General features: G+C 32.2%; 3 protein-coding genes across 5 annotated transcripts; 2 read left to right on the forward strand and 1 right to left on the reverse strand.

Moving 5' to 3' along the window:
* The first annotated feature begins 1,082 nt into the window (after positions 1-1,082).
* On the forward strand, positions 1,083-5,735 carry LOC123215413 (AT-hook motif nuclear-localized protein 1-like). 3 transcript variants are annotated; one of them, XM_044635487.1, is made up of 6 exons: positions 1,083-1,503; positions 2,006-2,427; positions 3,738-3,805; positions 4,132-4,263; positions 4,538-4,699; positions 5,125-5,735. In XM_044635487.1, exons 2-6 carry the CDS (start codon positions 2,082-2,084, stop codon positions 5,374-5,376), a joined length of 960 nt encoding a protein of 319 aa, XP_044491422.1. In that variant the 5' UTR covers positions 1,083-1,503; positions 2,006-2,081; the 3' UTR covers positions 5,377-5,735. The 3 variants fall into 3 exon arrangements, with proteins under 3 accessions (XP_044491422.1, XP_044491423.1, XP_044491421.1); XM_044635488.1 differs by having other exon boundaries at positions 1,083-1,382; positions 1,997-2,427; XM_044635486.1 differs by having other exon boundaries at positions 1,084-1,382.
* A 7,274-nt stretch (positions 5,736-13,009) lies between these two features.
* On the forward strand, positions 13,010-16,306 carry LOC123217219 (proteasome subunit beta type-1). The gene is made up of 7 exons (XM_044638054.1): positions 13,010-13,170; positions 13,259-13,366; positions 14,270-14,351; positions 14,907-15,036; positions 15,120-15,262; positions 15,351-15,437; positions 15,976-16,306. The coding sequence occupies exons 1-7, from the start codon at positions 13,124-13,126 to the stop codon at positions 16,048-16,050; spliced, it is 672 nt and encodes a 223-aa protein (XP_044493989.1). The 5' UTR covers positions 13,010-13,123; the 3' UTR covers positions 16,051-16,306.
* A 404-nt stretch (positions 16,307-16,710) lies between these two features.
* On the reverse strand, positions 16,711-18,305 carry LOC123217220. Its single transcript, XM_044638055.1, has 7 exons — positions 18,041-18,305; positions 17,908-17,964; positions 17,709-17,834; positions 17,475-17,541; positions 17,214-17,306; positions 17,013-17,126; positions 16,711-16,935 (listed from the first exon to the last, which is right to left on the reverse strand). The coding sequence occupies exons 1-7, from the start codon at positions 18,181-18,183 to the stop codon at positions 16,882-16,884; spliced, it is 654 nt and encodes a 217-aa protein (XP_044493990.1). The 5' UTR covers positions 18,184-18,305; the 3' UTR covers positions 16,711-16,881.
* Positions 18,306-19,211: the final 906 nt, after the last annotated feature.

The following is a 19,211-nucleotide window of genomic DNA, read 5'->3' on the forward strand; positions in this document are numbered from 1 at the left end:
AAAATAATCATAGATAAAATATCATTAATTTAAAATTTAAATATTTATTTATTAATAAATTTTTGTTAAAATTAAAGATGAAATTATTATTTATTAAAAAATTTAAAAAATTAAAATTTTATTTTTTAAATGTAAAAAATTTATAATTTTTTTATAATCTAAACTTTAAAAATTATAAATACTTTTTAGAGTAATATTATGTATATCTATTTTTGGTATACAATTCATATATATAGTGACGTATCATCATGTAATTATGTGATTTTAAAATATGTATCATTATATGATTAAAAAAATATCTAATTACATGATAACACTTCATCTATATATATAAATTATATATTGAAAATAAATACACATAATTTTATTGTATTTTCTAAGGTTTTTTTTTTTTTTGGCATTGATACACTGTCTCTAACCATTAATTATCTTCACTCCAATCTTTATTTTTTTTTTCTTTCTTTTGTTGGCCGTCTTTGTCTCGACAGTTTATTTAATTATTTAATTTCAACATCAATTAATAAGGGAAAGAGATGCCAGTTTTTTTGAACCTTTCATTTTTATAGGTTAAAATGTTGCTGCACAACACAAGGAATGCAATATGTCGCATCATGATTGGCAGATTACGCAATTAAAATCTCACCATCAAATGTCCTATCAAAACTCTTCGCTTCAGTGGCAAATTTTGGTAATTTGGAAACAAGTCAAGGGTATTACTTGGGATTTAATTTTTTTTGGCTAGAAAAAGACAAAAAAGCAGGTCAGCGCCAACAAAAAGGTCGGCCCAACGAGACCACCTTTTCAGCTTTAAATGGAAAAACAGGAAACGCAATAAAAAAAAAAAGTCGCCACTCCTTCATTATTTCCTAGAACTTTTTTAATCAAATTACTATATTACCCATTTATACAATTTTTTCAAAATTCAATTTCCCTCACGGACGTGAAATTTCTCTTAACCAAATTGCATTTATCGGGTTTAGCAATTAATTAATAAATAATTATTCTTTTTTTTTTATTGTTTTTTAATTTTATTTTTCTCAATTTTAGTTTTTTCTAAGAGTATATTATATTTATTATTTTCATTTCTCACAACCCGTCTCCGTTCAGTCAGAGAGAAAGGTAAAAATCGGCTTGCGGTTTTCCGACACCTGAAAAGTAGAAAAAAAATAACCGGTTTTCGTTTCCCGGAGAAACTGTTTTCTCAGGAAACAAACAAAAAGTATTTTCTTCTTAGTAACCGTACTGTTATTTTTTTGAAATTTCACTACGGAGAAACTTCTAAAACTCTGTTTGAGCTCTGCAAATGTGAAAAGGTCTAAAACAGAAGGTTTCAGTTTAAAGTTAAAGAAGAACTTTTTGGAGTGTCAGAATCACTGTTACAGGTCATGATCTTTCAAACTTAAAACACTTTTTTGTTGTGTTTTATGTTTGTTTTATTTTTTGTTTCTTCATTTAGCTGTAGTCTAAGTCACTGATTCTGAACATTTTAAGGTCAGGAAAATGGTGAGTTCAAGCTTTATTTTGTTTGCTTGTGATTCATGGAGTGTTGATTCGGTTATTGGTTTTGATCTTTGAAGACTTTAACACAGTATTGAGCTTACAGTTACTGTTTTTGTGCCATGGTTTGTTTTCCAAAATTATTCTAAACTTCTGATGAACTTTTGGTTAAGTGTCTGATCTTTGAAAGATTTTTATGAAAAATATAAAGCTGAAAATAGATTGGTTTTGGCTTTTTCTTTTTAAAAAAAAAAATTTTGTAGTATGGCTACAATTTTAAGATGTTGATCTTTATGCTTAATCAAGTTACTCAGATTGATAAACTTTTAATTTTATATTTTTTGTTTGTCAAATAGTTTAATTAGTTTTTATTCTTTGAGTGTTCTGAGAGATACCTAGCTTGAGAAGCACGTTTTAAAGATTGAAGAAATGTTGCGTCTTTTTCCCCTCTAAACAATCGTGTAGAATATTGAATAAATTTAGTTTATATCTTGTTAAGTATATGCAGGACTGTACTGTAGATGCTGGAAGGTGTATCTAGCTTTGTCAAAAGTTGGGCGGTTTGATTGATATATGGTCTATGCATGGAAGCAAGAGAAGGAATGAACTCAGGGGTTACAGTGATTGGAGCAGAAGCTCCATCAGCCTACCATGTGGCTCCAAGAACAGAAAATCTGAGCCAAATTGATGGGTCCCCAGTAATGGCAGCGTCCCCAGTTAGTGTAGGATTGACTGGCCCCACAGAAAAGAAGAAGAGAGGTCGGCCAAGGAAATATGGACCAGATGGGAGTGTCACTATGGCATTGTCACCAATGCCTATTTCATCTTCAGCTCCACCTTCTGGTGATTTCTCATCTGGGAAGCGAGGAAGAGGCAAGCTCAGTAGTTTTGAAAGCAAGCAGTTAAAGAGAATGGGGATGGACAATTTTGGTAATCAGTTAAAGCTGTTTCTCTAGTTTGATTAGTAGCATGGTGTTTGGTTTGATCTTACTTTGAGTTTATTGAATGGATCATTGATGAATTCCTGGGAATATTTATTGATTTATTTCTGTATTTGATAGTGGAAGTGTGGAACTAACTTCCAACTTGCCTTTTGGGACTACTCTCTAGCTTGTTTTGAAAAATTCAAAATTCCCTTTTACAAGATTCCTTAAACTCTCTTATTGATAATAGTACTGGTTAAAGTATATGTGGGGCTTTATTATGAAATGCACTGGTACAAATTTGGAAGTATAATGCTGATTCTATTGATGTATACGGTGGACTATTCTGAGCTTGGATTTAATTCAGGGTGAGGAATATTTCCCATGTGACTAAGATTTTGTTACCTTGTTGCCTCAAAACCAGAAACTGGAAAAATGTTATAAGTTGCATGGATAATTAATTGGTAAGTCCTTTTAGTTATTTGGAATTGCTTTTAAAAGCTGAAACATGAATAGGATGTTTTTATTCCTGATCTCTTAGGATATTTATGGTCCAATGGAGGTAACTGTCCCTTTTTTTTGGTGTTTTGTTTAAGTTGAATGCTTTTTTAGCATATTCGTACACCTTACTCTGAAGAGCTTTTGGATAAATGAAATACCTCTGTTGAGTATGGGTTAGATAAAATCTTCTGTGTATCTGGACTACTAATTGGACACTTGTAAATTTCATCATTTTGTTGCTTTGCTAATATATAAGGCAAGGCTCTGCTGTGAAAGTTCGTTAAGCCTTTATACCAAGCCCAAAAGAAGAGTCATAACCCAGGTCAGGCCTTATCTTCACTAATGGAAGTTGGAATCTAAGAAATCAATTTTTATTCGGCAGTGGTAGAACTTTATACTTCAGATCCACCTTCTAACATACCCAATGTGGGGCCAATTTTTCATGAAGACGACAAAGCTATGCTTTCTTGCAGTTGAATGTGATTGTGGAATTATCTAACATATAGTGGACTCATCGTTGATTCTTTATTATTTGGGATCTTTCTTAACAATTGCTAACTATCATGCTTATGTGGTAAATGCTTGTATGATGGCATGGGTAACAATTGTTACACCACCTGCCCTCTTCTTCTCACACACCCAATGAAAAAAATTGTATTATAATGTATCGCTTTTTGTCAATGTGCCAACATTGCATGTTAGAGACATTATTTTCATAATCCTATAACAGGACTAACAGTGTCCTTAGTAGCAGATTATATTATTTACTTAAAATGCCAAAACTTTTAGATTCTCATGTTCATTGTTATTTTATAGGTGAGTTATCTGCTTGTTCTGTTGGTACAAATTTTACGCCCCATGTCATCACTGTCAATACTGGCGAGGTATGTTTAGTGTTGGAAAAAAAAATTATTTCATTGATTCCATGGAGATTCAATTTCACTTTTTGATTCATTGATATTGTCCAAGCCGTAAGCAAGTGGGGTATACTTTTTTTTATGAATATGAAATCTTTGCTATATCCATTCATAACTGACCTTAATTTTGTTAGATATGCTCAATAGTCATATTTGTGCTTTACATGGTTTCCAATAAGTGTAATTTCTCTTCTCATTTTCGGTGGTGAGGATGGTGCTTCTTATTTTAAAAAAGAGACTGAGAATTTATCTTATATTGCTCTTCATTGGGGGTGTTTCTTTGGTTGTTGAAGGATGTTACAATGAAGGTAATATCATTTTCTCAACAAGGACCTCGAGCAATTTGCATCCTGTCTGCCAACGGAGTAATTTCAAATGTTACACTTCGTCAACCTGATTCTTCTGGGGGCACACTGACGTATGAGGTCTGGCATTTTGTATTCCACTTAGAATGTATTTTGTTGTGAAATTGTTAGAGAAAGGTTCTCCTTGCTCTCTTCTTATCGGTTTACTTTTCCATTCCTGTTGTGTTAATTTTTGTCTCTGAAAATATGTGTGTAGCTTTTTAACTCTGAAATTTTTATTATAGAGTATTTGGAAAATGTGATTACTCATTGACTGCATAAGGATTTGGTGGTCCTCCAAGTTTCTACTCTCTTTTTGAAGGAAACTTTTCTTAGCTCTTTCATTTTTTGACAGGGTCGCTTTGAAATTCTTTCCTTGTCTGGATCATTTATGCCCACTGAGAGTCAAGGGACAAGAAGCAGATCAGGTGGGATGAGTGTCTCTTTGGCAAGTCCGGATGGTCGAGTTGTAGGAGGAGGAGTAGCCGGACTTCTAGTTGCAGCTAGTCCTGTGCAGGTAAATCCTTGTCATTTCCAGATCTATTCTCATCATTTAGGACCAGAGGGAGAAAGGTCAATGTGTAGATCTGTTGCCAAAAAAAGCTATGTACAAGTACCAATTTGGGTTTCAATGATAATGTATCACCATTGATTGGAGGATTAAAGTTAACATTGAATCACAAGAACACATATTATCATTAGTTACAAAATTGGTTATATGACTTATTCGGGATGGTAACAACTAAAACCCAAGGACTTTGGCAAGACACAACATAAGGAACCATCTATCTAACAAAGAACCAAATTTAACCTTATTCTCCTCCGATTGCCTGGTAGTTTGTTGTTTTTTCCCGGCACTTGACAAAAATATTTGCAACTCCAAAAATAATGTCCTTGAATATTCCCCTAACTAGTTTTTTTTTTTTTTTTTTACCTGGCTAGGTTGTGGTAGGAAGCTTTCTACCAGGCAACCATCAAGAGCAGAAACCCAAGAAACAGAAGGCAGAGTCCAACCCCATCATACCTAGTTCAGATGCAGAACAAGAGAGTGTGGATAGAAATGGACAGCAAAATTCTAACACGCCGAAGCCAAACCCTGCGCCTTCACCTCCCTTCGGAAGAGAAAACTGGAGCAGCATCCCGGAACCCAGAAATTCCACGACGGACATCAACATATCTCTGCCTGCAAGTTAACATGACTAATGCCAAAACAAGTTCTCAAGGTCTCATCACTGACTCTTTTTATCCCTCTGATCTGGTATTATACTGCCATTGGAAGAGTTTTGAGATTGGTTCTTATCTGAATAATCTATGTAATTTTAGGAAGAAGTAGGGTTTCAGGATTTCCACTTAGGTTAAATGCTTTTCTTTGCCGACAATTGTTATTATTGTTATTATTATTTTTGCGTTGTTTTTAATTTTAGGTGGATAAGGTATTACATCTTATTTCTAGCCTAATTCAGTGGATGTTGTTATCCTAGTTCGTTGTTTTATGACTGACAAATTTATTGGCAACCAACAACTTAATTATCTAAACTCTAGTTAGTCTTTAAGTTTGTAGATTATTTTCATTCTGCACTACTGATCTTCTGATTTATTGCCAACTGATTCGGTAAACAATTAGATTTTGAATCCTGGTGGATTTAATACAAGCTACTCAATCCTAGATCGCTGTTCTGAGCTTGAATGAACTGAATTCAAACTGAATCTTGAATCTTTTTGTTTCGTCGGTTTAATTGCATTGGAGCTTGTTTTGTTGGTGATTTTTCTATGTTTGAATAGTTTTTGTTTTTTTAATCACTTTTTCTTGGATGGTTCTTCGACAACCATTTTTCTTCTTCTTCTTCTTCTTCTTCTTTAACCAGTCTCCTTCTTTGGTGATCTTGTTCACCAGCCAAGCTAGTTGAGGTCAATTGATTTGTTTTAAGATATGTTCCATTCGAATCCGCCTTTAATTTTGGAGTTGGACCTCATTTTCGTGGGTAGAAAATTGGAAACCAATTGGTTGAATAAAGAAACACAGAAAAAGATAGATCTCCCACTAGTGGTCTAGGTGTTCGTAAGTCCAAAGCTGCTATTTTTGATTAACCACTAAACGAGTGATGGCCTACCAAGTGACACGTAAAATAACGAAGACTTGTGTACTTTTCTAGTCAATAATATATAATTTAGTAATAGGTGGACATCTGCTCTGTCACGGACTCTTGAATCTGCCTCTCTCACGACTCACTAATCGTCCCCGAGCTGTCAAATTCTGTGAAACTTCTTGCCACTTGCATTTGCCATAAAATTAATCCTCGTCTTGGAAAAAGTTGAGTTCCTTTCACATTCTTGGTGGACTTTTTCTCATTTGTTTAAGGACAATATTGTATCCACAAACATAGAATATTAATTCATATGTACAAACAAATTAATGTTTGTTGTGTGATTTGATGATTTAATTATTTTTTTAATTTTTAATTTAAAATTATTTAATTAAGAAATGGTATATCAATTTGTTTATATTTGTTAATATCCATTCATTTGTATATGAGGTATTCTTGTTTGTTTAATGAGTGGGTTAGGATTTGACAAGACACAAAACTAACATGACATATAGATAAGGGCAATCTCTACTTTTACATCATTTCACTAGTTTGAGTTTAGAGGGTGTTGTATTATTGAACTTAAGTTGGAGAATGTTTAAATTATCAAACTCAATCGAGTGGTCAAAATAATATTATTTTAATTGTTTATGGTATCAAATTGAATAGAATTTGAATTCGACTCTTTTTAAATCGAAATAAACTCGATCTCAATTCAATGGGAGTTAGACTTCTTTTAAGTCTAGTTAAACTCAAACTCAATTTGGTTTGGTACAGTTCAAATTTAATACTACTAATGAATAGCTTCATTGGGTGGCTATATAAGTCAGCCCACCAAAAAATAAGCTATCCTACCTAGGCGCTCTCCTATTAGAGAGAGTGAAAATTATCACAGAAAGCTGGCTGGCTAGCTGCAGTTGGGGGATAAAAATGAAGTCTGCAATACCAAAACTTGTGTATATTTTTTTCCTAAGTATCCCTTTGCTCGTATTCATATTCTTGTCTTTATCACGCCTCTCAGCTCCTAAGCATCATCACAACCCTTCTGTCTCTACGTATGACTTCATCTTTGTGGCAAAATCTAAACGGGTTTCCGTGTTTGTGATGTTTAATGTTATCATTATCACCATCTTTCTTGGGAGTTCAAAGCCGTCTGCAATAGATTTTGATTGGATTTTCTTTCATCCTTCTCCTCCTGTACTTCATGAAACATGTTATTACGATAGCCCTGATGATGATGATGATGATGATGATGATGATGATGAAGATGATGATGAGGATCATGGATATGATGGTTATGATGAAGATAATGATGATGATCTTGATACAGAAGATGTTGAGAGTGAAGATGATGGGATAGACAATGATTTAGAAAGGAAGATAGAAGAATTCATAGCCAAAGTCAACAGAAAATGGAGAGAGGAGTTACTTGCTGAGAAGCTTTTATGCATAGAAGCTGCAGCTTCAGTGCCATATGAACAGTAGCTAGAACTGGAAGGCTCCTCCAAATACGATCTTCAGTACAAAACATGTGTAAATTTGTAATACTTGGGTTCTCATGTATTGGTGTAGATATTGAAAGACATGCATGATGATGGAGTTAAGTGTGATAAAACATGCATGAATCCTGTAAAAATGTGTATAAAACATGCATGAATCCTGTAAAAATGTATATAAACAACACTGTTACAAAAATAATTGAACTGTGATCTGGTATTTACTTGAATGATTTTACCTTAATCATTTTATGAGAGTCTTATAAATTGTATAAAGAATATATATTGGACTGTGCCAAAAAGAAAATGAATTATACATATATATACATAATTCAACGGTGGATCCTACTTAAGATGGTTCTAATCAGATCTATAACTTAGAACGAATAAATCAATTTCAAACTAAAATTTTAATTTGATAACTCGATCGAGATCAATTTGTTTGTATATTTAATGATATTATTTATTTTGTCAATAACATTGTTTACCCCTCGATGATATTATTCATACTATTAGTAGTCTTATAGTGATATTGTGCATCGGCTCAAACAAAATCTGAACTTGAGTTAACCATAGGTTTAGTTCAAACTGAATTTACTTTTAGGTTCAAAATGAGTTGATTTGGACTATAATCTATATTTGGCTTGAACGGATGGAGCGTCAATCAAAACTTTAGTTCAACTTAAGATTGAAGGCTCGTAGGTATTACTGTATCAAAGCTTCCTTTGTCGGTGATTTTTCTTCTTCTTCAACAAATTTTTTTCTTCTTTGTTGACAACTTTTTCTTATATGTTTATAGTGATTCATCGTCTTCTTCTTCAATATTACTGTTTATCAATTGATCAAATTTAATTAGATTTTAAAATAATCATTATTCAAACTCAATTTGATTTGGTTCCAATATATCTCTCATACTATATAACAAATGCCAAACTAGGGGAGCAAATGAGAATCTTCTGCAATCAAATAAATGTGATGAAAAAGTGTCTTACTCCAAACATCTACTTAAGCCATAAAAGATTTCCAACTGTGGTGGAACAGAAGGACTTATTGCCTTATTATATATCAAGTGGTTCCAAAAATATCAAATCATTTTTCTGCTAGACAAATCAACACAGGGGGAACTTTTAAAGGTGAATCCGCCATCGTCAATCAAATTGGTATTAAAATAACATTAGATCTTCTTCAATCACTGGACAGATAGAGCAGATGTTTGTATTTATAATTCAATTTCTAGTACGATGACGTAAACGTCCCCGACATCAGATGGCATCATCAGGGTTTGACTAATTGACCTTGGTTATCTTCAATGGAGGAAGGCACCCTTTTGTCTCTTCTGTGGAAATCTGGAGAAGATTAAATAAAATATTCCCAAAAGTCTTTTTCCATTTCTGAATTAAATGCGCGAGCTCGACTCTTAATTCAAAACGATAAAGCTTAGTAGACGAATCCAAATTTAGGTTTGGTGGTATTTGCCTGATCTAAATTACTGTTTTGTTGAAGAAAGATGCCATCTAATCTACACAATGATTTGCCTGGAAACCCACAAGTTGTGGTGGTTAGTTAGGAAGGTGGCTTAGGTTTCCAGAAAAATAGAGACTTGAATAGGGTCTCAGGTTATTTTAAACGTACTTCTGGAAAATTTCTTTTGGAGCCACTAACTTTGGTTGGAAAATTGTAATTCACTCTTGGTCTTTTTATAATTTAATTGCGTTGAAACATTCATTCACGGAAATTTTGTCTTACTTTTGACTTCATTTATTGTACACCTCTAAATTGAACTTTTGGATATGTAAATTTAGGGTAAAAAATTATTTTTTATCTAAATTTTAATTTAAAGATAAATATATATTTATAGAATTTTAAAATTTTAAATACTTACTTATAAAGTAACTTTTATTAGAAGTAAAAGTAAAATCGTCATTTTATCACAATAATAAAACCTTATAAAATTTATATATTTTCTTCTTTTAATTTAGAAAACTAACAATTTTTTTTAGTATTAAGTTTTAAAAAATTTATTTTTCTCTCCTAAAGGTTTCAAAACTTTACTTCCATTTTCTAAAGATTGACTCTAGTCAACCCATATTCTTTCTCAACAACGATAATGGTTTAAAGGTTTTTATTTGATAACTAGGAAGATAAAGGGATCGTCTGGATGACAAAACCTCTGTCATCCAATAGAGCCAAACCATGATGAAAATGAATTTGTCTCTGTTGTTATTTGGATGACAATGAATTAGATAATTTGTCTTCGTCATCATATGGGTTTGCTAGACAACAGTGGATTTGTCATCTACACGATCTTTTCGTCATCTTAGTTGTTGAAGAAGAACCTTTGAGCCATTGTCACCATAGAGGAATAAAATAGGTCTGTCAGAGTCTATCACCAAAAAATGGAAGCAAGGTTTTGAAACTCTATAAAGAAAAAATAAATTTTTCAAAATTTAATTATAAAAAAATTATTAATTTTTTTAAATTAATAAAAAAATAATATAAATTTTATAGTGTTTTATAATTAAAATAAAATAATAATTTTATTTTTATTTTTAACCCATAAAAATTAATTTATAAATAAATATTCAAATTTTATAAATTTATGTTTACCTTTTAATTAAAACTTGGGTGTAAATTTACATGGGAGGATACATGTGTGGTATCTTTTGTGAGGTTGGGTAGGGGGCCTCTTTAGATTGATTTGACGTATGGAAAACATGGATCTTCTTTGAATTTTGTATACAACTTTATATTGTCGGCAAGTTACGATGTGTAAGTTTACATTGTTTTGATGATTTTTTATTTTTTAATTTTAATCTTATTTTGAAACTCATTGAGTCTTGGATTCATACAACAAATGTGCAATCCGACACCCATTTTGTGACATACTATTAGGCCTAGAGCTAGAGCTAGAGGTGAGTTGGAGGTAAATTAAGTTTAAGATAAATTTAAGTTAAATTCAAATTAATAATATTCAATTTAACTATAAGGTTATTTGAACAAATTTGTAGTATAATTGAAATATTATTAATAAAATAAATAACAATATTAATAATATTATTATTGTATAACTCTAAATTGAACTTTTTGGATATGTAAATTTAGGACAAAGGATTATTTTTTATTCAAATTTTAATATAAAGACAAATATATATATATATATATTTAAAAATCTAAATACCTATTCATAGAGTTACTTTTATTAGAGATAAGGATAAAATCGTTATTTTATCACAACCATAAAACCTTATAAAATTTATACATTTCTCTTCTTAGTTTATAAAACTAACAATTTCCTCTTAGAATTAAGTTTTAAAATATTCATTTTTCTCTCATAAAGTTTCAAAACCTTGCTTCCATTTTCTAATGACTAACTTTGGCCGACCTATCTTCTTCCTCAACGACGACAATGACTCAAGGACTCTTCCTTGACAACCAGAACGATAAAGGGATTGTTTGGATGATGAAACCTTTCATCATCCAATAGGCCTAAACGACAACGAAGATGAATCTGTCTATGTTTTCATTTAGATGATGATGAATCAAATAATTTATCTTCATCGTCATCTAGGTTTGCTAGATGACGAAAGATTCATTATCCAAACGATCCCTTTGTCATCTCGGCTATTGAGGCATAACCTTCGAGCTATCTTCGCTATAGAGGAAGAAGATAAGTCTGCCAAAGTTTATCATCAAAAAATGGAAGTAAAGTTTTGAAACTGTACAAAAGAAAAGTGAATTTTTTAAAATTTAATTATAAAGAAAATTGTTAGTTTTTTAAATTAATAAATAAAATAATATAAATTTTATAATGTTTTATGATTGAAATAAAATAACAATTTTATTTTTAATTAAAAAATTAATAAAAATTAATTTATACATAAATATTTAAATTTTATAAAATTATGTTTCTCTTTTTACTAAAGCTTGGGTGTAAATTTACATGGGAGGATACATCCATTGTATCTTTTGAGAGGATGGGTTGGGGGCCCATTTAGATTGATTTGACCGTATAGAAAACATGGATCTTCTTTGAATTTTGTATACAACTTTATATTGTCAGCAAGTTATGACGTGTAAGTTTATGTTGTTTTAACGATTTTTCAATTTTTAATTTTTAATTTTAATCTTATTTTGAAACTCGTTGAGTCTTGGATCCATACGGCAAATGTGCAATCCAATGCCCATTTTGTGACATACTATTAGGCCTAAAGCTAGAGCTAGAGGTGAATTGGAGGTATTAAGTTTAAGATAAATTTAAGTTAAATTCAAATTAATAATATCCAATTTAACCATAAGGTTATTTGGACAAATTTGTAGTATAATTGAAATATTATTAATAAAATAAATAATAATATTAATAAAGTAAACAATGTTGTTATACAAGTTAATATTATTATCGAAGAAATAAATAAGTCAAATTTAAGTTGAACTATTAAGTTAGAGTTTTAATTCATTCAAGTCAAAACAATGTATTTACGTCTTGTTAACTTGGCTCATATCAACCTTTAATTGAATATAATATTAGTTGCTTGAGCTCAAAACGAGTTGAATTTAAACTTATTCGAATGTTTAAGTTTCACTAACTCAAATTAAACAGAAAGTGTAAATGTTTTCAAATTGAATTTAAGTCTTAGCTCATCACTTTTGAAATGAGTCTTGTTCAAACTCTGTTTGAATTAAATCTAATCCTATGTACTGTTATAACAATAAGTCCTTATTAACTTAATGTGAGTCAAACCCAATTTGTAAAGCATAAAAACATTGTCCAACATTTTTATTGCAACTCTCTAACAACATCTCCAAGTAGCTCAAACAAACTTGAGCTGACACTGGTGATTATAGATAAATTCGAACTCAAACCAATTCATATTTAAGTTTAGTTTAGTTCGAATACAATTTTAAACAAAGTGAGTTTGAATTAACTCGAATATTTAAGATTAAGCCAACTTGAATCAAATTCAACCTTAATTTTTTTTTTTCAAATTGAATATAGATTTTAATTCATCGATCACAAACTAATTTTAAACAAAGAGTTGTTTGTGTTTACCTTAGATTAAATATGGCTCAAATATTAATTCCCAGAGGGGCCTAGGCCCGTACTTAAAAAGCCAGGCCTAACCCGATGTGTGCGGTCGCTTTGTTTTAAGTGGAGCAAGTTGGGCCAGTTAATATCACGCATAAACACTAACACGGCCCATGAATCGCACTCGTTTAATGCCCCGTAGAAACGACGTCGATTAACCATCCGTTTCCTTTCGTGTTGGCAAAGACAGTGTAAGATCCAAGTACTGAAAAGCAAAGTCCAAGTTCATTCTTGCCCAATTTCTCGCTCCCGTTCGTCTCTTTGTATCTCCATTCGCCATGACGAAGCAGAACGCCAACTGGTCTCCATATGACAACAATGGAGGGTACACCTATCTTGATTTATCGGATCAAAGTTTTTTTAATTGGTTATTTAATTTATTATTAATTTCGTTACAATCGCGTGATTTGCAGAACTTGTGTTGCTATTGCTGGAGCCGATTACTGTGTTATCGCAGCCGATACTCGAATGTCGACTGGTTACAGTATTCTCACTCGCGATTACTCCAAAATCTGTAAATTGTACGTATTTTCTTAATATATCTTGTATTTTCTTGTCAATTTATCTTGAATTTTTTTTCTAGTTTTTTTTCTTTTTGTTTACAGATAGTTTTGAGTTTCAATTATTAGGTTTTTTACGATGGGTGGGATGTCAGATTTTTGTGGGTTTCTTTCTCCATCTTTTGTCTATTATAGCTTTCTACTTCTTCGTTTTTTTTTGGTGAGTTATAGGTTTCTTTTTTGTTTTACCTTATTTTTGCTCTTTTTTTAGCTGAACAATGGGATCCTGTGGAAGGTTTGGAGCCGATATGGATATCCGAATTCCATTTTTAATGCTTTGTTTTATTAACAACTTGATTATCAATCACAATACTCAGATGAATAGAATAAAACGTTAGCCTTGGGAAAAATTTTGTTGTTATCATGAGGAATAAGAAGTTTTTGCAATTTGAACACTTTGACAAATTGCTTTGATTAAAGAACTGTGGCATAATTGTGATTCAGGGGTATGGCTAATGTGATATGTTGTGTCGGAAATATATATTGAACTTACAAGTGTTAAGATTGAAACTCATATTACATAAAACCAATTGGCTTGTGTTAAGGTCTAATCCACACACTTATATACCACTTGTTTTACTCAAGTTTATTAGATGTGATACTCTCTTTCTTTCTTTTTTATTTGAGTCTCCAACATGTTGAATGTTATTTCCGTGCAATTGCAATGTAGATATGTACAGCTAGAAAACTTGGCTCTAATCTCAGGCTTTTAGGTTGAGAGAACAACAATTGAAGAACACATAGTTTTTTATTCTTTTCACCCGGTGCTGTGGTTCTGTTGCTCATTATATGTATGGTTTAGACATTTTATCTGTTGTTATTCAATGCTGTCTTTTATAATTATTTTTTTTCAAACTTTTGCAGGGCAGATAAATGTGTGATGGCCTCTTCTGGTTTTCAAGCTGATGTGAAAGCCTTACAAAAGCAATTGGCAGCAAGGCACCTGGTGAGGCTTAGCAAGACTCTAACTGGTTTATGTTATTTCTTGAAATCTTCTTCCATAGACAGCATATGAATTATGCTATCCTACCGTAGGCATCCATCATACATTTCTATTAACTACATTGTCTTTTGACTAGTCATGTTTGTGGATAAATCAATGCAATTGGAAATATATGTTCATATATATTTTTATACCCCTTCATAATTTTAAATTTGCTAGGTTGGCAATTAATTTTAACCTGTCTGTTTTGGGTTCGTTTTAGTTATTTTGTTTGATGTTGTTGTTCTTGTGAAGGATTTGATATAAAGTAGAGGTTCTAATAGTATTAGTATTTAAATTATGTTGAAAACTCCTTGTACAAAAACTTGTTAGAATTTTAGTTTTTTGCAATTACATTTATTTTTAAATTATTCTCTTTTAGGTGCCAACTTTTAATATGAGGATGCCCTGCATTGTGTAATATGGGAAGGTTCCTCCGTTCCATGTTACTATTCCCTTAGAAGCATGTACTGGCACTAATTTACTAATTTTATTTTCTGAGCATTTCTGTGGAAACAGATCTATCAGCATCAGCACAACAAACAAGTGAGCTGTCCTGCAATGGCTCAACTACTCTCCAATACCCTTTACTACAAGCGCTTCTTTCCTTATTATTCATTTAATGTTTTGGGTGGCCTTGACAATGAAGGTAAAATTTTCTGCTAGTTTTTGGTGCCAGTTTGTGCTTCTTTTTATAATTTGGATACACATGGTTTTTATTCTAAACTTCAGGTAAGGGTTGTGTCTACACATATGATGCTGTTGGTTCCTACGAGAGAGTTGGATATAGCTCTCAAGGTTCTGGTTCCACACTCGTCATGCCATTTTTGGATAATCAACTGAAGTCTCCCAGTCCTCTCCTATTGCCTGCCCAGGTATATTATTCAAATTATTATTTGACAACTCATATTCTTAAGTTCTCTAATTCTAAATATTATGCTTTAATGTTCTTGCTCCGTCCAGGATGCTGTTACTCCACTTTCAGAATCTGAAGCAGTTGATTTAGTCAAAACTTGTTTTGCATCAGCAACCGAGAGGGATATATACACTGTAAGTTTATCTCCATTTATCTACTCTTATTTCAGGTAAACTTAGAATTGAGCTGTAAAGTAGCTCTTGCCCGACTTCAGAATTAGTTATGCATCATTTTTGATCGTGTATTGTTAGGATTAGTGGTTTGTAGATATATTAATAATCTTTTTCTCATCCTAGAGGTAGATCTTGGTGCTATCTCTCCACCATCACCAGTCTGGGATATTTCATTTTTTAGTGGACAACCTTCACATGCATGCTATCTTAGGTATACATTCAGATCAAACAGTGAGTACTGAGAGACTGTACAAATACAAACATCCCAAACGTTTAGTCCCAAACATTTAGTGGAGACAGGAAAAGACTTTTTTCTGCTCTCTTTCTCGCTGACAACATTTATGGAAATACATGCACCTGCACTAATAATAATAACAATTTGTTTTCTAATTTGCCTGATCGCTTTCTGCTGTTGCCAAGGTGGAAAATGCTTTAAAGAGGAATCTTTATGCATACTAAACATCTGTCTCCTTTTAACATGTCATTTGATGTTGAACAGGGAGACAAGCTGGAAATTGTTGTCCTAAATCAAGAAGGTCTTCACCGTGAATACATGGAACTGAGGAAGGATTAGTTTCTATTCAGAGCCCCGCTACTGATTTAAGTTGAATGCTTGGAGCATAACTTAATTTTTACTAAATTTTCCTTAATTCACATGTTATGTGGTTTTCCTTTTTATCGAATTTAGTTTGCACCACTGCATTCCCGTTGTATTAGATTTGCAATGATGATATCTGTACCAGACAGGAGTTTCTATCTACAGAGTCATGACTTTGGAAAAATAGATTTGGTAATGGTGTTATTAATGATCATTTGGTTTTGAGCTAGCATCAAGAGTGCCTTTTCTTTTGATGCCTAATTATCATTAAACCTTGAACAAGTTGAAGAGTGAAAATTTGCACTTATGGAATATGCACCGCATCACATTACAATTTTGTTTAGTTGAAATTGTTGTAATGTTTACTTAGTCTATCACGGGTTCAATTAGTCCAACCAATGGTTGAACCGATCAAAATCTAAACGAACACTTTGATCTCCTTGACGTGGACAATGCCAACCAAATAATTACATGATTTTGATGACTGCTTGGTTTTGTATGGGTGAAATTCATATGAGCATTTTACAAGCTGATGAGTAGATCTGATTCTACAATTTGTTTACTGTTGGCTGGGGAAATTTTTTTCTGAAAATTAAAAAAAAAAAAAATTGTGCTTCATTATTCATTTAAATCAGATCATGAAACAGATGTTGAACTATATATCAGAAAAATGTCATCTAACATTTATATAATCTTCCATCATGTTTTCTCTTTTCTTTTTCCTATTCGTATATAAATCAAGCATTGAGCAAAGTCGGTTGAATGATTAGTAATATCTTTGTTCTTGAAAAAGGTCTGTCCTTCCCTTCAAAAGGTGTCTTCTGGAGCCCAGCCCTTTTTCTCCAGTTCTAGTCGCAACGCCTGCAAACAATTAATTTCAAGGGTTATTTAACTTTGACGCCTAAAATAAAGGTCCTCTGAGCATTGCCAAGGCTCACCTTAATGCGTTTTCTATTGTAATCAAAATCAAAGTTCCCCAGTCGTGATGCAGCCCTATATTCCACAATCGATTCCTTTCCTGGCGGAAACCAGAACTCAACATCGTCCACTAACTGCTTGAAAACAGATGGATAATCAACGCCAATGCTGAGATAAAATCATATTTATGTCTGCTGACAAAATAGGATGAACATGCATACCCCTAAGATCGGACTTTCATATTCCACATGAACATAATCATCCTTCTTTTCCACAATTCGCGGGGTAAATCTGTCTGCTTTTGTTGATTCTACCTGTGAGATGAATATTAGTAATTTCTTAATCTAATTCTTTTGAAATAAATAAAGCTAAGGGTGAAATCAAACCGAGTTTTGAGTTTAACTGGAATCAATAATATATTGTTTGAGCATTAATTCTAGCGAAGATGCACCCCTATATTATTAAATAGCAGACTTATTTACCACTTGAAGAAGCTCCTCCATTGCCACTTCTTTGGTAACGGCGTTCTTCCTACCACGGTTATAATTCCTGCACATGTAAATTGACCCGTCAGTTTCAAGTACTTATACACGTGGTGGTCGGCGCACATTTTCCATGCGCTGCCATGTTCTAAGTCGGCCCACCCAACCCACCAAAAATTGCAAAACATCTCACAACAATTAAAAATCGAACGAACGAAAAGGGTTCGGCTTTACCAAGGTGGGACATAGTGAATGAGATCGCTGACATTCTCCGCCGTTGATATGCAGTTCTTTGTAGCCGGACACAGCGCTAACGTCGCTTGATTTTTCTGTACACCTAAATATTCAGGTTTTTTCCCGCTGCATCCAAAATAAATCGATTCAACTTCTGAATTAAAAAAAAAAATCGAATGAAATGAAAATGAAGATGAACCTGAAGTTGAATATGGCCCCAACTACTGCTAATTCGCTGCTCCGCAGTATTATTGCCCTTCAAATTGACAAGTTTTTTGTTAAGAAATTTGTAAACATGTTATAGAACAGATAGAGAAAGGAAGAACTAATACCTTCGACTATTTTGATCGGTGGTGGATTTGTTGTCGGGCGGCTGAGACTGACAAAGGCTTATTCGGGGAAGAGCAGAACCGTTGTAGCCCTTATTATGCTTCTTATAAAAGAAACATGAGCTCGGTGATGCCATGGAAGCCATTTTCTTAAGATCAAATTCTCTCTACCTTGCTTGCGCTCTCTTGAAAAATCGCCGCAAACTAGAGCCTTCTTGCGCTTATTATCTTGAGCGCCTGCCCAAGAAGACACGACATCGCCTTTTGACTGTATTTTTTTTTATTATTTATAAAAACGTGAAAAAAATGAGCCATGGTTAGATTTTCTATTTTTTATTATTATTTTATACCGAATAACTATTTTCTAACCATTCAAATTTGAAAAACCTATCCACCCACCACTATATATATATATATATATATATATATATATATATATATATATATATATATATATTTTTTTTTATTCTCACTTTTCTCAGTCCACCATAGCCATTTGATAGTCTAAAACTCAATTATTCTTGAAATACAATTCCAACCAAATTTCTTTTTGAGTGCCTATCAAACACTATACCTTTTATTAGTTAAAATTTTTAAGACTCTTCATCACTTGAAAGGGTGCAAAGAGGGAGGTCAAAACGCTCAAAGTCTCCACCACTTTTTTTTAAAATTCAATTTGAAATGGGATTGATTTTTAAGGTCTAATTTCACTTTGAATCAATAAAGAAACTTAAGATGAAGGACGATTAGAAAGGTCAAAAGAGTTCATCGCATTGATAATCAACTCAATAGAATTGCACAAAAGATTGTGATATAAAAAATGAAACAAAATATGATCGTTGATTAAAATGACTTGAAAGTTATAATGATGTGTTATTTAGATATCAATGAGAAATATTGTTACGAACATCTTCATCTTTCTAAGTAAATTATTATTTAAGACAAATGAGGACATCACAAAGACTTAAGTAAAATTTATTGTTTTATGATAATAATAGTATTAGGATTGTTAAAGTGACACTAATTGGTAAAATAAAAAAGATAGAATGACTTTAGTGATGAAATTAAAAGACTATGTAGCCAGATTACCTTTTTACCATTTAACGTATAATTTTATTAACAAAATTGGATGTTAAAAAAAAAAGTATTTTCAAGCTAAGAAAAATTGAATTAT

This window comes from Mangifera indica, chromosome 5, assembly GCF_011075055.1.
Source record: "Mangifera indica cultivar Alphonso chromosome 5, CATAS_Mindica_2.1, whole genome shotgun sequence".
NCBI classification, from domain to species: Eukaryota; Viridiplantae; Streptophyta; class Magnoliopsida; order Sapindales; family Anacardiaceae; genus Mangifera; species Mangifera indica.

What these genes read in the sequence shown, in the direction of transcription:
- LOC123217220 (XM_044638055.1), bottom strand. Translation starts at nt 18,183, where the DNA reads ATGGCTTCCATGGCATCACCGAGCTCATGTTTCTTTTATAAGAAGCAT. An exon ending in GGGGCCATATTCAACTTCAG is followed by an intron (nt 17,835 to 17,907) that starts GTTCATCTTCAT and finishes TTTTGGATGCAG; the next exon opens with CGGGAAAAAACCTGAATATT. An exon ending in TGGAGGAGCTTCTTCAAGTG is followed by an intron (nt 17,307 to 17,474) that starts GTAAATAAGTCT and finishes TTCATCTCACAG; the next exon opens with GTAGAATCAACAAAAGCAGA.
- LOC123217219 (XM_044638054.1), top strand. Translation starts at nt 13,124, where the DNA reads ATGACGAAGCAGAACGCCAACTGGTCTCCATATGACAACAATGGAGG. An exon ending in AATTGGCAGCAAGGCACCTG is followed by an intron (nt 14,352 to 14,906) that starts GTGAGGCTTAGC and finishes CTGTGGAAACAG; the next exon opens with ATCTATCAGCATCAGCACAA. An exon ending in CTCTCCTATTGCCTGCCCAG is followed by an intron (nt 15,263 to 15,350) that starts GTATATTATTCA and finishes TGCTCCGTCCAG; the next exon opens with GATGCTGTTACTCCACTTTC.
- LOC123215413 (XM_044635487.1), top strand. Translation starts at nt 2,082, where the DNA reads ATGGAAGCAAGAGAAGGAATGAACTCAGGGGTTACAGTGATTGGAGCA. An exon ending in AATGGGGATGGACAATTTTG is followed by an intron (nt 2,428 to 3,737) that starts GTAATCAGTTAA and finishes GTTATTTTATAG; the next exon opens with GTGAGTTATCTGCTTGTTCT. An exon ending in TTGCAGCTAGTCCTGTGCAG is followed by an intron (nt 4,700 to 5,124) that starts GTAAATCCTTGT and finishes TTACCTGGCTAG; the next exon opens with GTTGTGGTAGGAAGCTTTCT.